General features: G+C 35.2%; 1 protein-coding gene across 4 annotated transcripts in view; it reads right to left on the bottom strand.

Annotated features, from left to right (window-relative positions):
- Nucleotides 1-18,211, bottom strand: part of ZFYVE9 (zinc finger FYVE-type containing 9) — a 230,793-nt gene that overhangs the window by 6,982 nt on the left and 205,600 nt on the right. For 3 of the 4 annotated variants that reach the window (XM_037021848.2, XM_037021850.2, XM_037021849.2), the window contains 2 exons: nucleotides 2,795-2,945; nucleotides 576-656 (listed from right to left, as the gene is read on the bottom strand). In XM_037021848.2, the coding sequence (XP_036877743.2) occupies nucleotides 576-656; nucleotides 2,795-2,945 (232 nt within the window). Of the gene's footprint in view, nucleotides 1-575; nucleotides 657-2,794; nucleotides 2,946-2,978; nucleotides 14,271-18,211 lie in introns of those variants that run through there. The other variant, XM_073233939.1, reaches the window with a different exon arrangement.

Genomic DNA, 18,211 nt, shown 5'->3' with positions numbered 1-18,211 from the left:
GATTTCACTTCAAATATAGCCAGAAGTTGTCTTAAGCCATTAAGATCTGGATTAATTTGTTACACAAGAGTAACCAGATCAAAATACAGTGAAGTATATTTGACAAAGAAACAGTATCCTCATTCACCTTTCATTAACACTCATTTAATTAAATTTTGTCAGTGTATATGCCATGCCTAGTGATGGCAAACCAGCAGCAAGCACATGTCATTCTGTACCCCAAATGATGACTGTGGCATTTTGTGGGTAAGAGGGAGTGAACTTCATCTACACATTTACAGATTTGCACCCAATGCTATATTTGAACTCATACTCTGTCCCCTAGGATACCTTATCCTAGGGTTCTGAAAAGCTCTGTCTTAATTATGTCGCTATCCCATGGTATTTACTCCCTTATTTGGAGAACTAAGCCCCCATAGGACAGTATCAATTGACTCAAGAGTGAGATGCTACTGAGTAAATAATAGAAGTCAGAAGTCTAAGGCAAAAGTGTCAAGGCTCCCTTAACACCCCTTGCTTTTCAGTTGTACAATTAGGACTGCTAATGTACTTGCAGTAAATAACTCACTCTTTACCTTCCACAATACTAGACTTGGCAAGATATCCTGAAGAAGATTTCAGAGCGCCACTGAACACAAAGAAACTGGCACCAGTCACTAAAATAGCAACAGAAACAGAAACAGTTTAGTGAAGACAGACTCTCAGATGTGGGGGCTGAAGACAATAATGAAATATTTGTTAGTTGGGAATTCCACCCATCATCATACAGAAAATATAAAACGCCAATTCTATATACCACAATATACAAGTAACCAATAATTCTGATGCTTGTGATAGCTTTAGGACTGAGGCATTAAGATATACTTCTCTGTTTTGTTTTACTCTTCCTCCAATCAAGAATCAAAGAATCTTCAAGCAAAGATCTTAGCGATCAAGACTAGGGCTTGGCAAACTCCAGCCTGTTGGCCTGAGTCTGTTTCTGCAAATAAAATTTTATTGGCATACAGCCACCTCCCTTCATTCACACATTGTCTGTGGCAGTTTCTGAAGGACCTTAGTTGCATGACTGGTGACAAAGGCCACAGGCCTGCAATAACTAAAATATTTATATCTAGCCATTCACAGAAAAAGTTTGCTGACCCAATCTGTTGGTTTCCAGGTTTTTTTATATCAAACATATTTTGAAGATGGGAGATATGGCTATCATATTTTTATTTACCAAGTGTAGTTATTTAAAAAAACTGACATTTATTTAAAAGACGAATACCTGTTACCATCATCTCTTCATAAAACAAAGGACATTTAATTACATTTAGCTTTAAGAAAACTTTACTCCACTGTCTTTATTTCTCCACATTTTGAACTGTACAGAGCGAATCCAGCTCCCTGTCCATCAGCCCTGCAGTAGCTCTAACCGGCGGACACGAGGCCTTTGTTACGGACACAGAGCCCACAGAGCACAAAGCAGGCCGTTCTTGTGGTTGACTCTCAGTACAATTGGAGCATGCCTTCACACTGGGCCCATATCTAGACCCCTGTAACTTCCACCTGCTCGGGCTTGTTCTGGCCTTTAGTAGCTAGAGAGAATAAGTTGAATTTTATTTCCACATAATAGAAAACCTTAAAATAGAGATAGCTATTTTTCACTCTCTTCCAATCTATACTTTTCCAGGTTAAACATTTATAATTTATTCAAGAGGTCTTCCTTTGACTTAGTTTCCAGATTTCTCACAGAGCTTGAATCATCCTCTTTAGACATTAGATAATTACATTAATGATATCCAGAACTTACTCAAATATTTTATATATGATCTAATAGGGAGCATTGTGGAATTACCACCTACCTTTTTTGGGATATCATATTTGAATATATATATGCTAAATCTTCTATGCCTTTAGTGAATGACTGATTTAAAAAATATATAGAAGACAGTGACCTACAGTATATCTACTGAAGAAATGTTTTATAAAGCATAGTAAAGAAAGCTAGTTTTGGGGGAAAAACTAGATTGATGGTTCTAAGGGAAAAAAGATTGATGGTTAAAAAAATTTGGAAAGGACACTATCCTCCTTTTGGAAAATAATAATGTATACTAGCTTGTTAAAGGCTCTAAAATGTCCTATAAGAAGAAATCTATTTAAATGTAACCAGGATTTCTCATTAATGTATTTTGCAATAATTTTATTTACTTATATGAGTTTTTTGAAAACCATAACACCTGATGAGACACTTTATGAAATGCCACCTTGAGTTGTGTTTCTTAAATTCTAATGTGCATTTGAATCACACAGGGTTGAATTGAATCACACACATGTTAAAATGCAAATTCTAATTTAAGCAGATTTGGTGTATAGATTCATTTTTAACAATCTCCTAAGTGAAGAGACCACACTCTGAGTATCATGAATCTAGAAGCCTTCTTTCAAAATCCTTTCAAAATCAACTATTAATTAACATTCTTTGGATACCTCATCCAACCAGCTTCAAATCTACATAAGCATATTCTCACTATGGGGCCTGGTCTCCTACCTTCAAAAACCAGTGTGGGCCCTGTCAATATCCAGAGGCAGTTTCAAAATGCTTCCCTCAGTAATAGAAATCTATTTACAACTCTGAGTCTGGCTACCTGAGGAGTCGACATAGTCCTGGAGAATAAGCTTAGAAAGGTTTATTTACTCAAATTGTTTGTGGTCATCTATCTAGAAAGTAAGTGGTGCAGGGCTGAGATACCCAACTCTCCTAAATCCAAAACTACCCTCCATTCCCATAATCTCAGTGAGCTCAAATACTCGCCCTTTCTTGGCTGATTGTGAATGCTGATGGCCTGAGTCTGGTAGTTCCCGTCGTCGTTCTGCACGCACACGAGGTGAGAGTCCGCCCGCTCGCTGAAGCAGGAGCCTCCCGCCAGGACGTGCTCGTTGGACTTGTTCATGGCTTTCATCATCTGCAGCCAAAGAAGAGGATTAACTTTCTTCTTCTGCCAAGAATAGGCTTTTTTGTTTTCTGACTGACATAGCACAACTCCTTCACCTTCTCAAAGGCAGACAGAATATTATTATTGATTAAATGATAAAGTGGCTACCAAATGAGAACAAAATGAAAAAAATCACAGTCACCATTAATAAAAAATCAACATATACAAAAATTCCCTGTCTAGTTTATAGGTGCTCTGTATTACAACCTAAGCACCTGACACATTTTGTATTCATTTTTTTTTGTCTTTTTCCTCCTGCACTTTGAACTCGTCATTAAATTTAGTTGAGCTAATTACAGTAGTTTCTCCTAGACACTGGATTCTCTGAAAATATATATACAATGAAATTCTAAGTCAAAAGAATGTCCCCTATTTAAGTGCATCTGTCTTCTCTTTCCACATCCATACAAAGGAGTGAGGGCTTTCCTCTAGAAATGTGTGAACTCCATTGCTTCTTAGTTTTACTAACTTATGTTGAACTCTTCAATGAAACCACTTACTAATATGTTGCTTTGTTCTCATCTAAAGATTTAAGATGACAATTCTGATCTCTGATATGATCCTAAAAAAACTCACAGCCCACCATTTTGTATCTAATAAACAAATCTGAACTTATCTTGATAAGTTTTAGCTTCTGGTTGAAATAGGCTCATGATTTACTTCCCATTTTTTCCTTCATGCTATTCCATTTGTCCAATTTTCTGATCCAATCCTTTAAAATAACTTTAGTCTTTTGAAAATCTAGTTCAAAACTTTTGTTTTGTTCCCCTCTTCCTCTTTTCAACTGCATTACCACAGTGTGAAAAATGCCAGATGAGTGTTCAGACACTTTTCATATTCATGTATCAATATACTCAAAGGCATTTATTGAGATGAAATTCACATGACATAAAATTAACCATTCCAAAATGAACAGTTCCGTGGCATTTGGTACATTCACAATGGTTGTGCAACCACCACCTTTATCTAGTTCCAAACACTTCCATCATTCCAGAGCAAAATCCCTTACTCATTAACCAGTTTCTCCCCATTTCTCCCCTCCTGTTTTCTGTCTCTATGCATTTATTTTGGATACATTGTTTAAATGGAACCATACAATACGCGACCATTGTGTCTGCCTTCTTTCACTTAGCATGATGCCATGGAAGCTCATCTTTTTTTTTCATAGTGAATGGACCATTTTACATTTCTACCAGCAACGCAGGTTCTAATTTCTCTACAACCTTGCTGACACTTGTTATTTTCTGTTGTTTTATAGCCATCCTAGTAGGCATGACACAGTAGTACCTCATGTGGTTTTGATTTGCATTTCCCTAGTGACTAATGGTGTTAAGCATCTTTTCATGTACTTGTTGGCCATTTGTATATTTTCTTGGAGAAAACATCCATTCCCTTTGCCCTTTTTAAAATTTGATTGTCTTTTGTTGTTGAGCTGAAAGAGTTCTTTATATATTCTAGATACCAGACCCTTATCAGGTAAGTGATTTGCAAATATTTCTCCTATTGTGTATGCTGTCTTTTCACTTTCTTGTTAATATTCTTGGATGCATAAAAGTTTTTAATTTTTATTAAGTCCAATTTGTCTACTTCTTCTTTGTTACTTATGTTTGTGGTGTTGAATGTTATGATTCCATTCCAAACCCAAAGTCATGAAAAATTACCCTCATGTCCTTTTCTGGAGCTTTATGGATTTAGCTCTTATATTTAGGTCATTGGTCCATTTTAAGTTCTACATGCTGTGAACTAGGGGTACAATTTCATTCTTTTACATGTGGAAATTTAGTTGGCTCAGCACTATTTATTGAAGACTTTTCTTTACTATTGAATGGTCTCGACACCCTTGTTAAAATCAATTGTTCATAAATGTGTGGATTTATTTCTGGACTATTAATTTCATGCCAGTCCCACACTATTCTGATTACTGTAGCCTTGCAGTAAGCTTTGAAATCAGGAAATGTGAATCCTCCAATTTTGTTCTTTTATAAGATTATTCTGGCTGCAGGGCCTCTTGCAATCCCAGGTGAATTTGAGCATTGGCCTTTTCTTTTCTGCAAAAAAAAAGGCTATTGGAATTTTGATAGGGTTTACACGGGATCTATAGATCACTTTTAGTAACATTGACATCTTAACTATATTGTCTTCCAATCCATGACTATGAGATGTCTTCCCATTTATTTAGGTCTTCAATTTCTTTCACCAATGTTTTGTAGTTTTCACAGTAAAAGGCTTTTACCTTCTGGGTTAAATTGATTTCTAGGTATTATATCAATACAATTCTAAGATGACATCACTCCTGGCTTTACTTTGTTATGATTATAACTCTTGCAAAGTTAATATATACAAAGTTTTAGTATATTATTATATTACTAAAGGCATCCAAAAAATAACTGAATATTATTTTCACACACATTTATCAACCTCACTAATCCAAACCACTACTTTTAATTAAGTCTTTTGCAAACAGTTAAGTCAGTTAGAAAATTCCTACTTAGCAAAGTCAACTGATGGGCTAATTAGGTTCTCATTTGCAATTTACATTTATGTTACATGAAAGAAACTGATATAATCACATAATTTAAAAGAATGTTATATCTAAATCATTTCTTCCAATCATTAAGCTAAAGTGGTTTCTAATTTTGTCTAAACTAAGCATGTCAAAGAGATAAACAAACAAACTTTATATTTCTTTAGAAATGACTTATTTCTCTTAAAATCATGTTCATTATACCAAGAGGAATTTCCCAGACATTCAAAGGACTTTACTGACCATAAAATAAATTTACACTTGTCATATGATATAAATACTTGACTTGCCTGTTGTGCTACTTCTCTGCTCTATCAATTCAACTTCTGCTCTCTCTCTTTTATCTAACCCTATCTTTACCATAATTCAAGATCTAATTACCTCTTTTCCAGACATAATAATAACCTCATAACTAGAGTTCCTGCAGTCTGTCAGTTCTGTCAGATTTATTCCAAACAATGTTTCCTCATTCACCAAAGGATAGCTCTGATCATGCCCCATCTCTCTACCCTGTCCTCCCTCCACTTGTAATCATAAACTTCCCGTGCTAGCTCCAAATCAAGTTTCCCTGTCTTGTTTCCTTTCCTACCTTATTCTTATGTGCAGAACTACTTTCTGATGAGTGACCATTACCCATCTCTGAGCTTTTACATATACATTTAACCTCTTTTCTTAGAAGCTCCTGAAAAGGATAACTCCCAAAATCAGGGCTTAGTAATACCTGCATGTATCTTCTTTAATTCCCAACCAGACACTAATTTGGCCACTCCCTTCCTTGAACTGCCATAGCACATTTGTATTTTTTACATGGCATTATCCACATTCAGCCTTGGATTACGATTAATAGCAAGGACTTAAGCCAGGTTGCTACTTTTTTTTTTTGCTACTAACTGGGTAAGTTACTTGATATCTCTGTCCCAGTTTCCTCCTCTGTAAAATGGGATAATAAAAGTAGCCATTTCATACAGTTATGAGCATTAGATAATGTTTATAAAGTGCTTAGAACAGCACCAAGAACACCATTAGCACTGGTTAAGAGTTTGTTACATAAAATTTGTATGCCTGTCTCCTCCACACTGCTTATAAAATTGTAAAGCAACTTTAAAATCAGCAGCAAATAATCCAACCAGGTACCTCTTATGAGATAATGGGATTCAGACCCTTCCTAAGAACTCACAAATTAGTGACAATGACATACTGACAAAAGGCAGGGGAACAACTGCTGTACCAGCAGTGTATGCAAAACAGCTGACTTCCATGGAGTGCCCACCATGGGCCAGACATTGAGCTGAACGCTACAATGGTCTCTGATTGAAAGAACCATTTTAACATAACAAATGAAACAGTACAGAAGCTTTATCTTCCTGTGTTTCCCACTCCCAAAGTCTAACCATCCATGAAAATCACAAGAGTTAATTAAAAGAATATAGTTCTAGAAATGATTATGCTGGAGCAATGGGTGAGGAGTTACAGCATCTAATCGACCTCTGAATTAACACACCAAGCTCTTCAATTTCCTCTCTGAGATCTCATTTAAAAAAGACAGCTTATTTAGCCTTTTGATTTGAAGTGGAAAGGACTGTGAGATAAGTTTGAGTGAGGCCTCGAGGAATAACTACAATCTGTATATAATGTGCAAGGCTTAGCAGAGACTTGCTCATGGCAGGTACTCAATACATATTTGCTGAATTTGCTGAGTAAGCCATATGAGTGGGGAGGGATTTGGAGGGTTTGTCTTATTCATAGAGTTATACTGAAAGCAAATATTGTGAGCACGATTTAAAACAATTTTTGGCTCACTTATAATTGTAATGTCATATAGATTAGGTATCTCATAAAACAGGTTTTAACGATTTATTTCTATAAACATTTATCAAATGATTGACAAAAATTTTAGGTAGGAAGATCCACTGCAGAGGAATGGAAAAATCTATGAAAGCAAACTACGGCATCATGGATACAATGAAAAAGGAAAGATATCCTCCTCTGCCCTCAAAGGGATCAAAATTCAAGCAGGAGGGGATTCATATTCATAAGCTACACATGTTACATGAATAAAGAAAGCTGAGAAAACAGAGAAAAGAAAGACTGATAATGTCTGGGGTGCAGGGGGAGATTTCTGGGAAGGATTCCTAAAGGGTGTAACATTTGCATTGGCTTTGAAATCAGTTACAAAGCAAGAATACTTTGGATAAAGAGAAAGGTATGAGTGAAGGAACAGAAATAAAACTGAGAAAGGAACACAGAGCTGAATAATGATGAACAGGTGGAGGAATATCCTTTCCTGGATTTATTTAGGAAAAATATAAATATTTATCTTTCCAGTTGGATGACGTGTACTTGTATCCAGAAGCTAGCTCCCACCTGTCCTATGGGTCTAATATCATTGACTATGAACTTTCACTTATTCAATTAGGAAATACTGATTGAGCAACTAAATATGTACCAGGCACTGTTAGTATTTGGTTTATTCAGTAATGAACAAACAAATCCCTTCCCTCATGGAACTTACATTCTTGTGTGTGTAGGAGGAGGAAACAAAAACAAACAAATAAGTAAAATACATAAGATGTTAGACACTGATTAAGTGCTACACAGAAAAGTAAAGCATGGATGGAGGATGAGGAATACTTGCAGCTGACATTTAAAACAGGACAATCACAAGAGGCCTTCCTGGAAAGTGTGGGAGAAGCCACGGGAATATCTAAAGAAGAGCCTTAGGAAGTCTTAAGGAAGGCATTTAGAAAATCTGGTGCAATGGCCCTGAGGTGGTAGCATGGGCAGCTTCAAAGAACGTTAAGGACAGTGTGCCTGTTAACTAAGTGACAGGAAAGGAAGAGGTGCAAGAAATTAGGTAAGAGTGGTAATGTTAAGGAGGACAAATGGTATAGAGGACTTCAGTTTTTATTCTGACTGGGACAAAAGATCTTTGGAGCATTGTGAGTAGAGGAATGACATGATTTGACTTAGTTTTAATGGGATCACTCAGGCTGCTGTGCTGAGAATACTGATGGAGAAAAGGGTACCAACAGGAAGACCAATTAGGAGGTTACTGTACAAATCCAGGACAGAGATGATGTTAATTTAGACCAAGATTGGTCCAAGCATTGAGAGGTGGTTGGGTTCTGGATCTATCTGAAAGGCAGAGCCAGCAGAATTTCCTAATAGACTGGACATGGGGTATGAGAGAAAGAAGACTTAAAGATGACTCCAAAGTTTTGGACCTCATAACTGGAAGGCTGGGCACTGCTGTAACTTAGGGAAGGCTGTATGAGGAGCAGGTTTTGAGGGAAGATCAAGAGGCTAGAGTTGAACTTGCTAAGCTTCAGACATTTATGCAAGTAGAGATGTCAAGTAGGCAGTAATACACTCAAGTCTATAAAACATCAGGGAGATTCATTTGGAAGGTATCAGTAAAGAAACATATTTAAGACCAGAGGACTCAATGGATCACCAAAGAAATGGAGAGAGACAAATAAAATTTACAAGGACTAAGCCCTTGGGTTTTCCCAAATGAGTGAGAAATGGGGTCAGAAAGGGGAAGGTATACATAGGTATATGAATGTACAGAAGGGCATAGGAATTAAATTGTCAGAAGTGAGAGATGCCGAAGGAGCCCAGGGTTTCTTGTGGCTTGAATATAATGAGATTAGAGCTATGGTCCCAAAGCCGAAAGTGTCAGCAGCTGTGAGTGTTAGGAGACAGGGAAAGCTAGGGGTTTGGCTAGAAGCAGAGTGTCCTGGAGCCACTGTTCACTCCTATCAACAGGCATTCAGACATGGGGAAGGAGACAGTCTTATTCTTGGTATGCACAGTTCGGCTGTGACCTCCTGTTGCGGTTAGTGGAGGTATAGTGGCTGGGGATCCTTTTGTTTTAATTTACATCTGTGTTGAATATTGTCTTCTACATATAACACTAAGAACAGCTATACCAATAATCAATGGAACATCACCTCCCTTCTCTGCACTATTCTCCACGTACCTTTCACCAACTCCTTTCATTATTTTAAAAAGAGGACTATGAGTAACTCTTCCCTGAAGAGAAAAGAAATGTATTCCTTGAAGGCCAAAAAATAAAACATTCCTCAAATAGATTTTAGGGCCATCTGTTCTTGCTAGTGCTACAATGAACCTTAGAAATTATGTTTTTGTAACATCACATTTTTCTGAGGAGTATGTGTAGCTTTGAATTAAAATAAGCCCAAACTCCTATTTTAGACTCTTAGAGTAGGAAAGAATCTCAAGGAGCCATTCAGCCTAAGTTATACAAGATGAGGAATTGTAAAGATATATGACTTAACAAATTCTTGCATTATATAACAACCAACATAAACTGTATTCCTTGGTTTTGAGTAGAGAATTAATAAAATATCTTTCCTTTTTGCATGAGACTTTGCTGTTAGGTTAATTTTTTTGGCTCTATTTCCCCAGTGACCTGATAAAGTTTGAATGCCCACTACATTACTATAAAAAATGCTTTTTTAAAGTTACATTAAAAGAAATTGACAAAAATGTACATATTTAAGGTGTACAATTTGATGAATTTTGAAATGTGTATATACAGATGAAGAGAGCACCTGAAATAATTCTATTCTGTTCCACTGATCTATACAAATATATTTACACCAAAACAACACTGTCTTCATCAATCTATCTTTAAGTCATTTCATCAGGTAGGACAAGTCCTTAAACTATGTTCTTCTTCAAACTTGTTTTGGTTCTTCTAGGTTCTTCGTATCTCCATTTAAATTTCAGAATCAGTATCTCAATTTCTACTAAAAAAGCCTACTGGTATTTTAATTGGGATTGTATTGAAGAAATGGACCAATCTGGGGAGAACTGACATCTTAACAATATTGGGTCTTCCAATCCATAAACACTGTATCTCTCCCCATTTATTTGGGTCTTCTTTTAGAATTGTTTTATAATTTTCAATGTACAGATATTACAGGTCATCTGTCAATTTTATCACTACATATGTCATATTTTGAGGCTATTATATTGTTTTTAACTTCTAATTTCTGAATGTTTATTGTATATATAGAAATACAATAGAATGTTTATTGTATATATAGGAATATAATTGATTTTTACACAATGATCTTGCTAAAATTCACTTATCAGATCTAGTAGCCAATTTGTAAATTCCTTAGGATTTCCTACATAAACGTATTATCTGTGAATGAAGACAATCCTACTTTTTTCCAGTCTGTACTCATCTTGTTTTCTTGCCTTATTACACTAACTAGAAGCTCCATTGAAATATTGGATAGAAATAAGAGTAGACATTTTTCCTTATTCCTAATCTTCAAGAGGATGCATTCAATCTATAACCATTAGATAGATCAATTGTAGGTTTTTCACAGATGTACTTTATCGGGTTGCCAGAGTTCTATCCTTAGACTGCAAGACACACACACACACACACACACACACACACACACATACACACACATGAATGTAAGTCAGATCTCATTTGTTATCCATTTATACTACTATCTTCATAAGGGAAATTGGTCTGTAGTTTTCATTTCTTGTAACTCTTTTTCTGGTTTTGTTATTAGTGTAATGCTGGCCTCATAGAATGAGCTATCCTCCTCATTTATTTTCTGAGTGTTCATACAAAACTGGTGTTATTTTTTTCCTTCCTTGTTTGGTACAAGTTACCAGTAAAATCATCTGGACCTGGACTTTGTGGGGAGGTTTGTAATAATAAATTTAATTCTTTCAATAGATGCAGGGCTGGCTATTCAGGTTATCTATTTCTTCCTGAGAGTTGTACAAAACTTGATGTTGAAGGAATTTGTCCATCTTGTCCAAGTTGAACATGCACTGGCATAAATGTCATAATATACCCTTATTGTCCTTTGACTGTCTATAGGACCTATAATGATATCCCCCTCTCTCATATCTCATAATGGTAATTTGTGTTTTCATTATTTATCTAATCAGAATGACTAGAAGTTTCTCAATTTTATTGATCTCAAGAACCAGCTTTTGATTTAACTTTTCTTAATTATTTTTGTCTTCTATTTTGTGAATTGCTCATCTTATCTTTATTATTTCATTTGTTCTGCTTACTTTGTGTTTCATTTGTTTTTCTTTTACTAATTCTCTAAGGGAGAAGAGTAGGTCATTGATCTGAGACGTCTTTTTTTCCCTAATATAAAAGTTTCATTCTATTGATTTCTCTCTAATCACCGTTTTAGCTGTATCCCACAAATTTTGATATGCCGCCTTTCCATTTTCAGTCAGTGCAAAATATTTTCTAATTTCCTTTAGATATCTTCTTTGACCCATGGATTATTAAAAAAGTGTGTATTTTATTTCCAAAGATTTGGAGGTTTTCTACAATCTTTCTGGTATTGATTTCTAATTTAACACTATTATAGACAGAGATCTGAATCATTTAAAAAATTTTAAGACTTCTTTTATACCACAGAATATGCTCTATCTTGCAAATGTTCCATATGCACTGGAAAACACTGTGCATTCATTTTAGCGCTGTTGGGCAAAGTGTTCTATAAAGATCAAATCAAATTGATTGATAGTATTAAGTTTTCTATATCCTTGATGAGTTTCTACTTCTATCAATTATTGAAACAGGGTTATGGAAATCTCCAAATATACTGTGGATTTGTCTGTTTATCCTTGTACTTCTATCACTTCTTGTTCTATGCATTTTGAAGCTGTTATTAGATGCATAAATGTTTAGGATTTTTTTCAGTGAACTAATTCCTTTATAATTATGAAAAGTGACTCTTTATACCTAGTAATATTTTTATTCTGAAATACACTTTGATATTAGCTTATCCACTCAAGCTTTCTTTTGATTAGGATTATTACATTTTTCCACCCTTTTATGTTTAAACTTTTTGTGTCATATTTCAAGTGGTTTTCTTTTTCACAGCACATATTTGAATCTTTGCTTTTTTATCCAATCTGACAATCTCTGCCTTTTAACTGAGAGTATTTAAACAATTTATACTTACTTACTGATATTATGAGGTTTAAATCTAACTTCTTGCTATTTATATTTTATTCACCTCATGTCTTCTTTGTTCTCTTTTCCTCGTTTCAGCCTTTTTAAAAAATATGATTCTAGTTTATGTTTGTTGACTTATTAGCTACACCTCTTCATTTCCTCTTCCCTGGCTTTTGTGGTTTTGTTGTCAGACATTTTGTTTCTACATATGTTACATACTCCACAGTACGTTGTTATTATTTTTGTTTTAAACAAATATCTCTTAAAGAGATTTAGTATCTACCATTTCTGTTGCTCTTTACTCCTTTGCACACATCCAGATATCTAATTTTTGGTATTTTCCATGAAGGACACTTTGTTTCTTGGGGAATAGGTCTGCCAGGTATACATTCTTTTAATTGTTATATTTTTGAACAAGCACTTTCTCTTCATTTTTAAAATATTTTTACTGAGTATAAAATATACACTGACAGGTTTTTTTGTTTTTTTTGTACTTCAACAATTTTGCTGCAACATCTTGAATTGTTTTGATAAATTTGCCATTATTCTTATATTTGTCCCTCAGGATATAATGTGGATTTTTTTCTCTAGTTATTTTTAAGATTCTTCTCATTAGCACTACTGGTAAGCAATTTGACTATTTGATTATAAAGTTCCTTAATGTAGTTCTCATCATGTTTCCTGCAGCTGGAATTCACCGAGCTTCTTGAATTTCTGGGTTTATACTTATTATTAAATTTATAAAATTTTTTATCAATTCTTCACATTTTTTTTTTCTGTCCACTCACCTCTTCTCTGCTTTGGGGACTTCAGTTACAGAGTGAGGCTACCTAATATTTTCTACAGCTCAATGCTGCACTCTTCATTTTTCAGTCTTTTCTCTCTGTTCTATTTGGATAGTTTCTATTACTGTTTTGAGGTTTACTAATTTTTTTCAGCAGTGTCTAATCTGCCATTAGCTCATCCAATGTATTTTTCACCTCATTGTCATTTTTGTTTCTCAAAATTGGATTTGGGTCTTGTTTATATTTTCTATGTCTCTCCTTAACATGCTCATCCTTGATCCTGCTGAAGCTTTCTTTGAAGCTTGTTAGGTGTGATCAGAGCAGCCTGAATTCATGGATGACTTGGATCACTGGGGTAGCTGGCTGCTCTTCCACTCTAGCTCATGAAAATAGAAACTACACCTGGCCATGTTAGAATCGTTCTACCTGTTTCTTTCCAATGCTTTTCTCACATGAATGCACTGACTTGTGGTCAGCTGATGGCAGGAGGACCTCCTGCAAATGTTCAGGGGTCTCTTGTTCCCAGTGATCTGTCTTGCAGATTCTACCCTCATGGTCTCCCTATATTCTCAACTCTGTCCTTCACTCAGGAGACCTCCAGGCTCAATCTGGGATCCCCTTATCTGAACTATGGTCTGGCATCTCCACACAGTAAGGCGGGGTAATCATAGGTCTCACCTTCATTGCCCAACTGCTCTTTTTGTTTTCTTTTTCTTTTTTGTCTTGATGGTTAGCTGTTAAAGGTGGACTGGTATGTTAGTGTGCTCAAGCTGCTATAAAAAGTACTATGGACTGGGTGGTGTAAACAAAAGAAATTTACTGTGTCACAGCTCTGCTAGAAGGCTTAGGCTGGAAGTCTGCAATCAAGGTGTTGGTAGGGTTGGTTCCATTTGAGGACTGTAAAAGATGGTTTGTTCTGGGCCTCTCACCTTGACTTGTAGATGGCAATCTTCTCACTGCATCTTTTCATCTCTTTATGTGTGTCTGTGTCCAAATTTCCCCTTTTAAAAAGACCACCAATCATACTGGATTAGGGCTCACCTTAATGATGCCATTTAAATTTGACAACATCTATAAGGACACTATAAACAGCCCTGCAACCAGATTGGTAATTTTTAAACTGATATCTATAAAAATCAGGTCTTTTTTTTTTTTTGAACTGTGATTGACATATGCGGGGTAAATGGAAGTTTTCACTCAGAGTTTCCATAATTTCCCACCTGGCCTTATTCCATTTATATACAAATGTGTTTACCACAGCAGAGCCTCCAGTTGATCTGGGGCTAGGAGTGGAGAGAAAATGTCCATTCTCTTCCTCCCTTCTGTTCCTGGTACCTAATTGGTCTGGTGCCAGTCAGTCACCACAGCCCTGCCCATGGAGTTCCTGCAGGAAGGGCTAGGCAGGGGGTAGAGCGCATGTACTGCTGCCAGAGAGGACAGACAGAGCTGGGCCTGGCTAGTGAACTTGAGCAAGCTATGAGCAATAAAATCTCTTTCTCCCAAGCTATCCCTCCCCTTGTCTTCCTTCGGTTTTACTAGATTCATAGGGCACTTGTCCCAGGAGAGGAACTCCCTTACCCCTAGAGTTACAACATACAATATTATATTGTTTTCATGATTATATTGGTGTACAACACAGTGATTCAACAATTATATACATTGCTAATTATATACATTGCAAAATGTCCACAAGGATAAGGCTGATTATCAACTATCACCAAAAATATTATACTTTTATTGACAATATTCCCTATGCTGTACTTTTCATCCCCATGACTTATTTATTTTATAATTAGAAGTTTGTCTTTCTTTATCCTTTTCATTTATTTCACTTATTCCCCATCGTCCCCTCCCCACCATGGCAACCACTAGTTTGTTCTCTGTGTTGATGAATCTATTTGTTTTACTTACAAACGTTAGTATAGTGGTTAAGAGTGGGGACACTGGAATCAGAATGCCTGAGTTTGATTCTAGCTCTACCATTTGCTAGCTCTGTGCCTTAATTTCCTCATCTGCAAAAAGGTACTTACCACAGTCATTTCATACAGTTAATGCAAAGATATGTATATGCTTAGAATAGCACCTGGCACATAATATTCCCTCAGGAAATTTTTATCCCAATGCTCAAAATAATCTCATTATTAGCACATAAGTAGGATTACCTAAGCCAAAGAGATCTTGAATGGCCTTGATGAAGGAGATTAGAAAATTTATATACAAAGATTACTTCATTTATTAAGTTTTCCACCTGTCAGAAGTACTGTCTTCTAGTTCCTAAGCTTAAAGTCTTTCCTTTGTGGCCCCCTGTCTCTACATTTTACATATGCCAAAACTCAGTTTCCTAAAACCCTCCTTTCATTAAGTCACCTTTCAGCTTTAGAACCTGTAAAACCCCTTTACAAAGTATCATATTAAAGTCTAGATTCTCTTGTGTGGTTTTTGAAGGCCTCTGAAAATCCAGCAGTCTCTTTGGTACAACTGTACCTCCCAGTCTGCTTTAAAAGGCCTTTTCTCCACCATGTAGACTGTTGCCTTCCATCCTCCCCACAAGACATACTCGTTCTTAGTGCTTTCCTACATTTGTTTGGGCTGGTATCTATCTACCTGTTCACTTGTTATTTTCCACCCTTCTCTTTCTAGTGTTTAAACATCATTCACTGCCCATTTCAAATCCTTCATTCACTTGCATTTACATGACATTTATATTTACAATGAATATTTGCAAACATCTCCTGCATGGAACATGCTGCTCTGGCTGTTAGGGATTCAGGATCAACAGGAAAATGAACATTCCTGACTCCTCCATTTATCAGAGCTCTCCCTTCTCTGAACTTTTAGTAAACTTGCAATAAGTTTCAGCACTTGTTGTCATATTGTTTTATCTATATTAGTTCTGTTTCATGTTTTCATTCAATAGATATTTCTTGTGCAATTTACTCAACATTACATAGTTTGCTAATGATACAGTGGTAAATAAGACACAGTTCCTGACAGAATAAAAAGAGAAAATAGGCACTGAACAAGAAATTGCAAACACAGTGCTTATTACATATGGAGTGTGTAGGATTCTACAGATGCCTAAAACAGGGAAAGTTACCCCAGGTTGGATTTAAATGAAAGCTTATCTGAGAAAAATGCCATATAAGCTGACACCTAAAAAATGAGTGACGGTTAAAAGAACAGAGGAAGTATGCATCAATAAAGAAATAGCCTGTGCAAAGGCTACAGAGCAAAAGAGAACATAGTTTAGAAAATGATAAGACAGATTCTGGGTATAAACAAAGAAAAATGAAGAGAGGAAACATGGAATATTGTGTGATTAAATGAAATAATGTATAAAAAATAAGAAACTGAGTTGAAATAAACAAAATATAAGTTGAAATAAGAATTGAATTAGAAGGAAAGTCAATCTGCTAAATCAGGTAAGAAAAATAAGTGATACATACTTACAAGCTTTACTGAAAATAAAATATAATAAATGACAAGAAATATAGTTACTCATTTTGAACAAAGATTTCTGAACCTTCATGAAATAGAGGAGGCAGAATTCAGATAAAAACAAAAGGCAGCTGTTGCCATGAATGTCTTCAGTCAGACGTGAAATAACTATGGAGGGGCCCTGACAGCTTTTATGGATACTCTTGTACAAACAGACGTGTTCCCAAACATGAGGCCCTATCTTGCAAACACCAAGGATAGCAATGTATATTATCTGCATGGGGATGACATCTGATCATCTTACTTCTAGACAGTAAGATTCCAGAAGGCAAATATGTTCTTACTCATCTTTGTATTTCATATCACAGAATGTATTTAATAAATATTTATGAAACAGATTATGAAATTCCAAATTTGAGAAATAAATACTCAAAGCACAGTCTCACTTAAGACTACTCAGAGCACAAATTACACAAAAATAGTTTAGTTTGAGGATTAGACTTTACCTCAGCTAGTCTATTACTGTTTGATATAGGGCTATCTAACAACTAAAAAACTGCTAATAGTATCCCAGAAAAAATAAACACACATACTAACTATATTTTCTACTGTCCTGAAAAAAGCCACAACATGGAAAGCATGGTAAAAGCTGTTCTCACATAGGTCATTCTCATAATAATGCTGAGCCCTGGGTTTTTAAGTCCAGTAAGACGTTTCTGTGATTCTAACTTCAAGTACAAAATGATCATTGAATGTACAAATGAATAAATCAATAAATGGCTGAATGAAGAAATGAAAAAAGTAAGAAAGGAAAGGAAGAGAGGCAAGGAAGAAATGATTTTATACCAAGAAATAGTGGAAGAAGTAATTTGGGAGTTACCATCCTACCTCATAAACAATAAATTTTAACCATTATTATATCAAATGAAGTGAAAATAAAATTTCTCTTTTAAATCACAATGATGACTAATGGACATTTTAAAACTGATTTTAAGAAATTTTTGAATTCAAGAAAGACTTCACATGGAAAAAAGGCAAAGAGCACTGTTTACATAATTCTATTAATATGTGTATATCATGTACAGTTTGACTTTAGGTATACAAGATAGCTTAATTCAAAAATGCAATCATTTGTTCTTGGAATCCTACTTAAATGACATTTGGGGATGTAAAGTGAGCTATGCTTAAATATTAAGTCAAAGTAATATATATTTACAGTAAGATAAAAAAATGAAAAAATCCTATTAGTAATATTATAAAGTTAACTGTATACCTTTATCAAAATACAAATCCACCACTGATCATCATAGTATCAGAAGGTCAAAATTACAACCAATGACTAAATAAATCATGAATGTAACATCTTGCTTGTTATGAAATTCCCCATTGTTGATCTAAGTCATACAATATTATAAACTGATATGAATAATTAAAAAATAAACTTATATGTAATCATATATTTTTCATCTGCATTCATTATTCAACTATGAAAAATATGTCTTCT

Source organism: Manis javanica, chromosome 4 (assembly GCF_040802235.1).
Source record: "Manis javanica isolate MJ-LG chromosome 4, MJ_LKY, whole genome shotgun sequence".
Taxonomy (NCBI): domain Eukaryota; kingdom Metazoa; phylum Chordata; class Mammalia; order Pholidota; family Manidae; genus Manis; species Manis javanica.
Note: the sequence above shows the minus strand (reverse complement) of the source record. Positions and strands in the feature narration are given on the sequence as shown.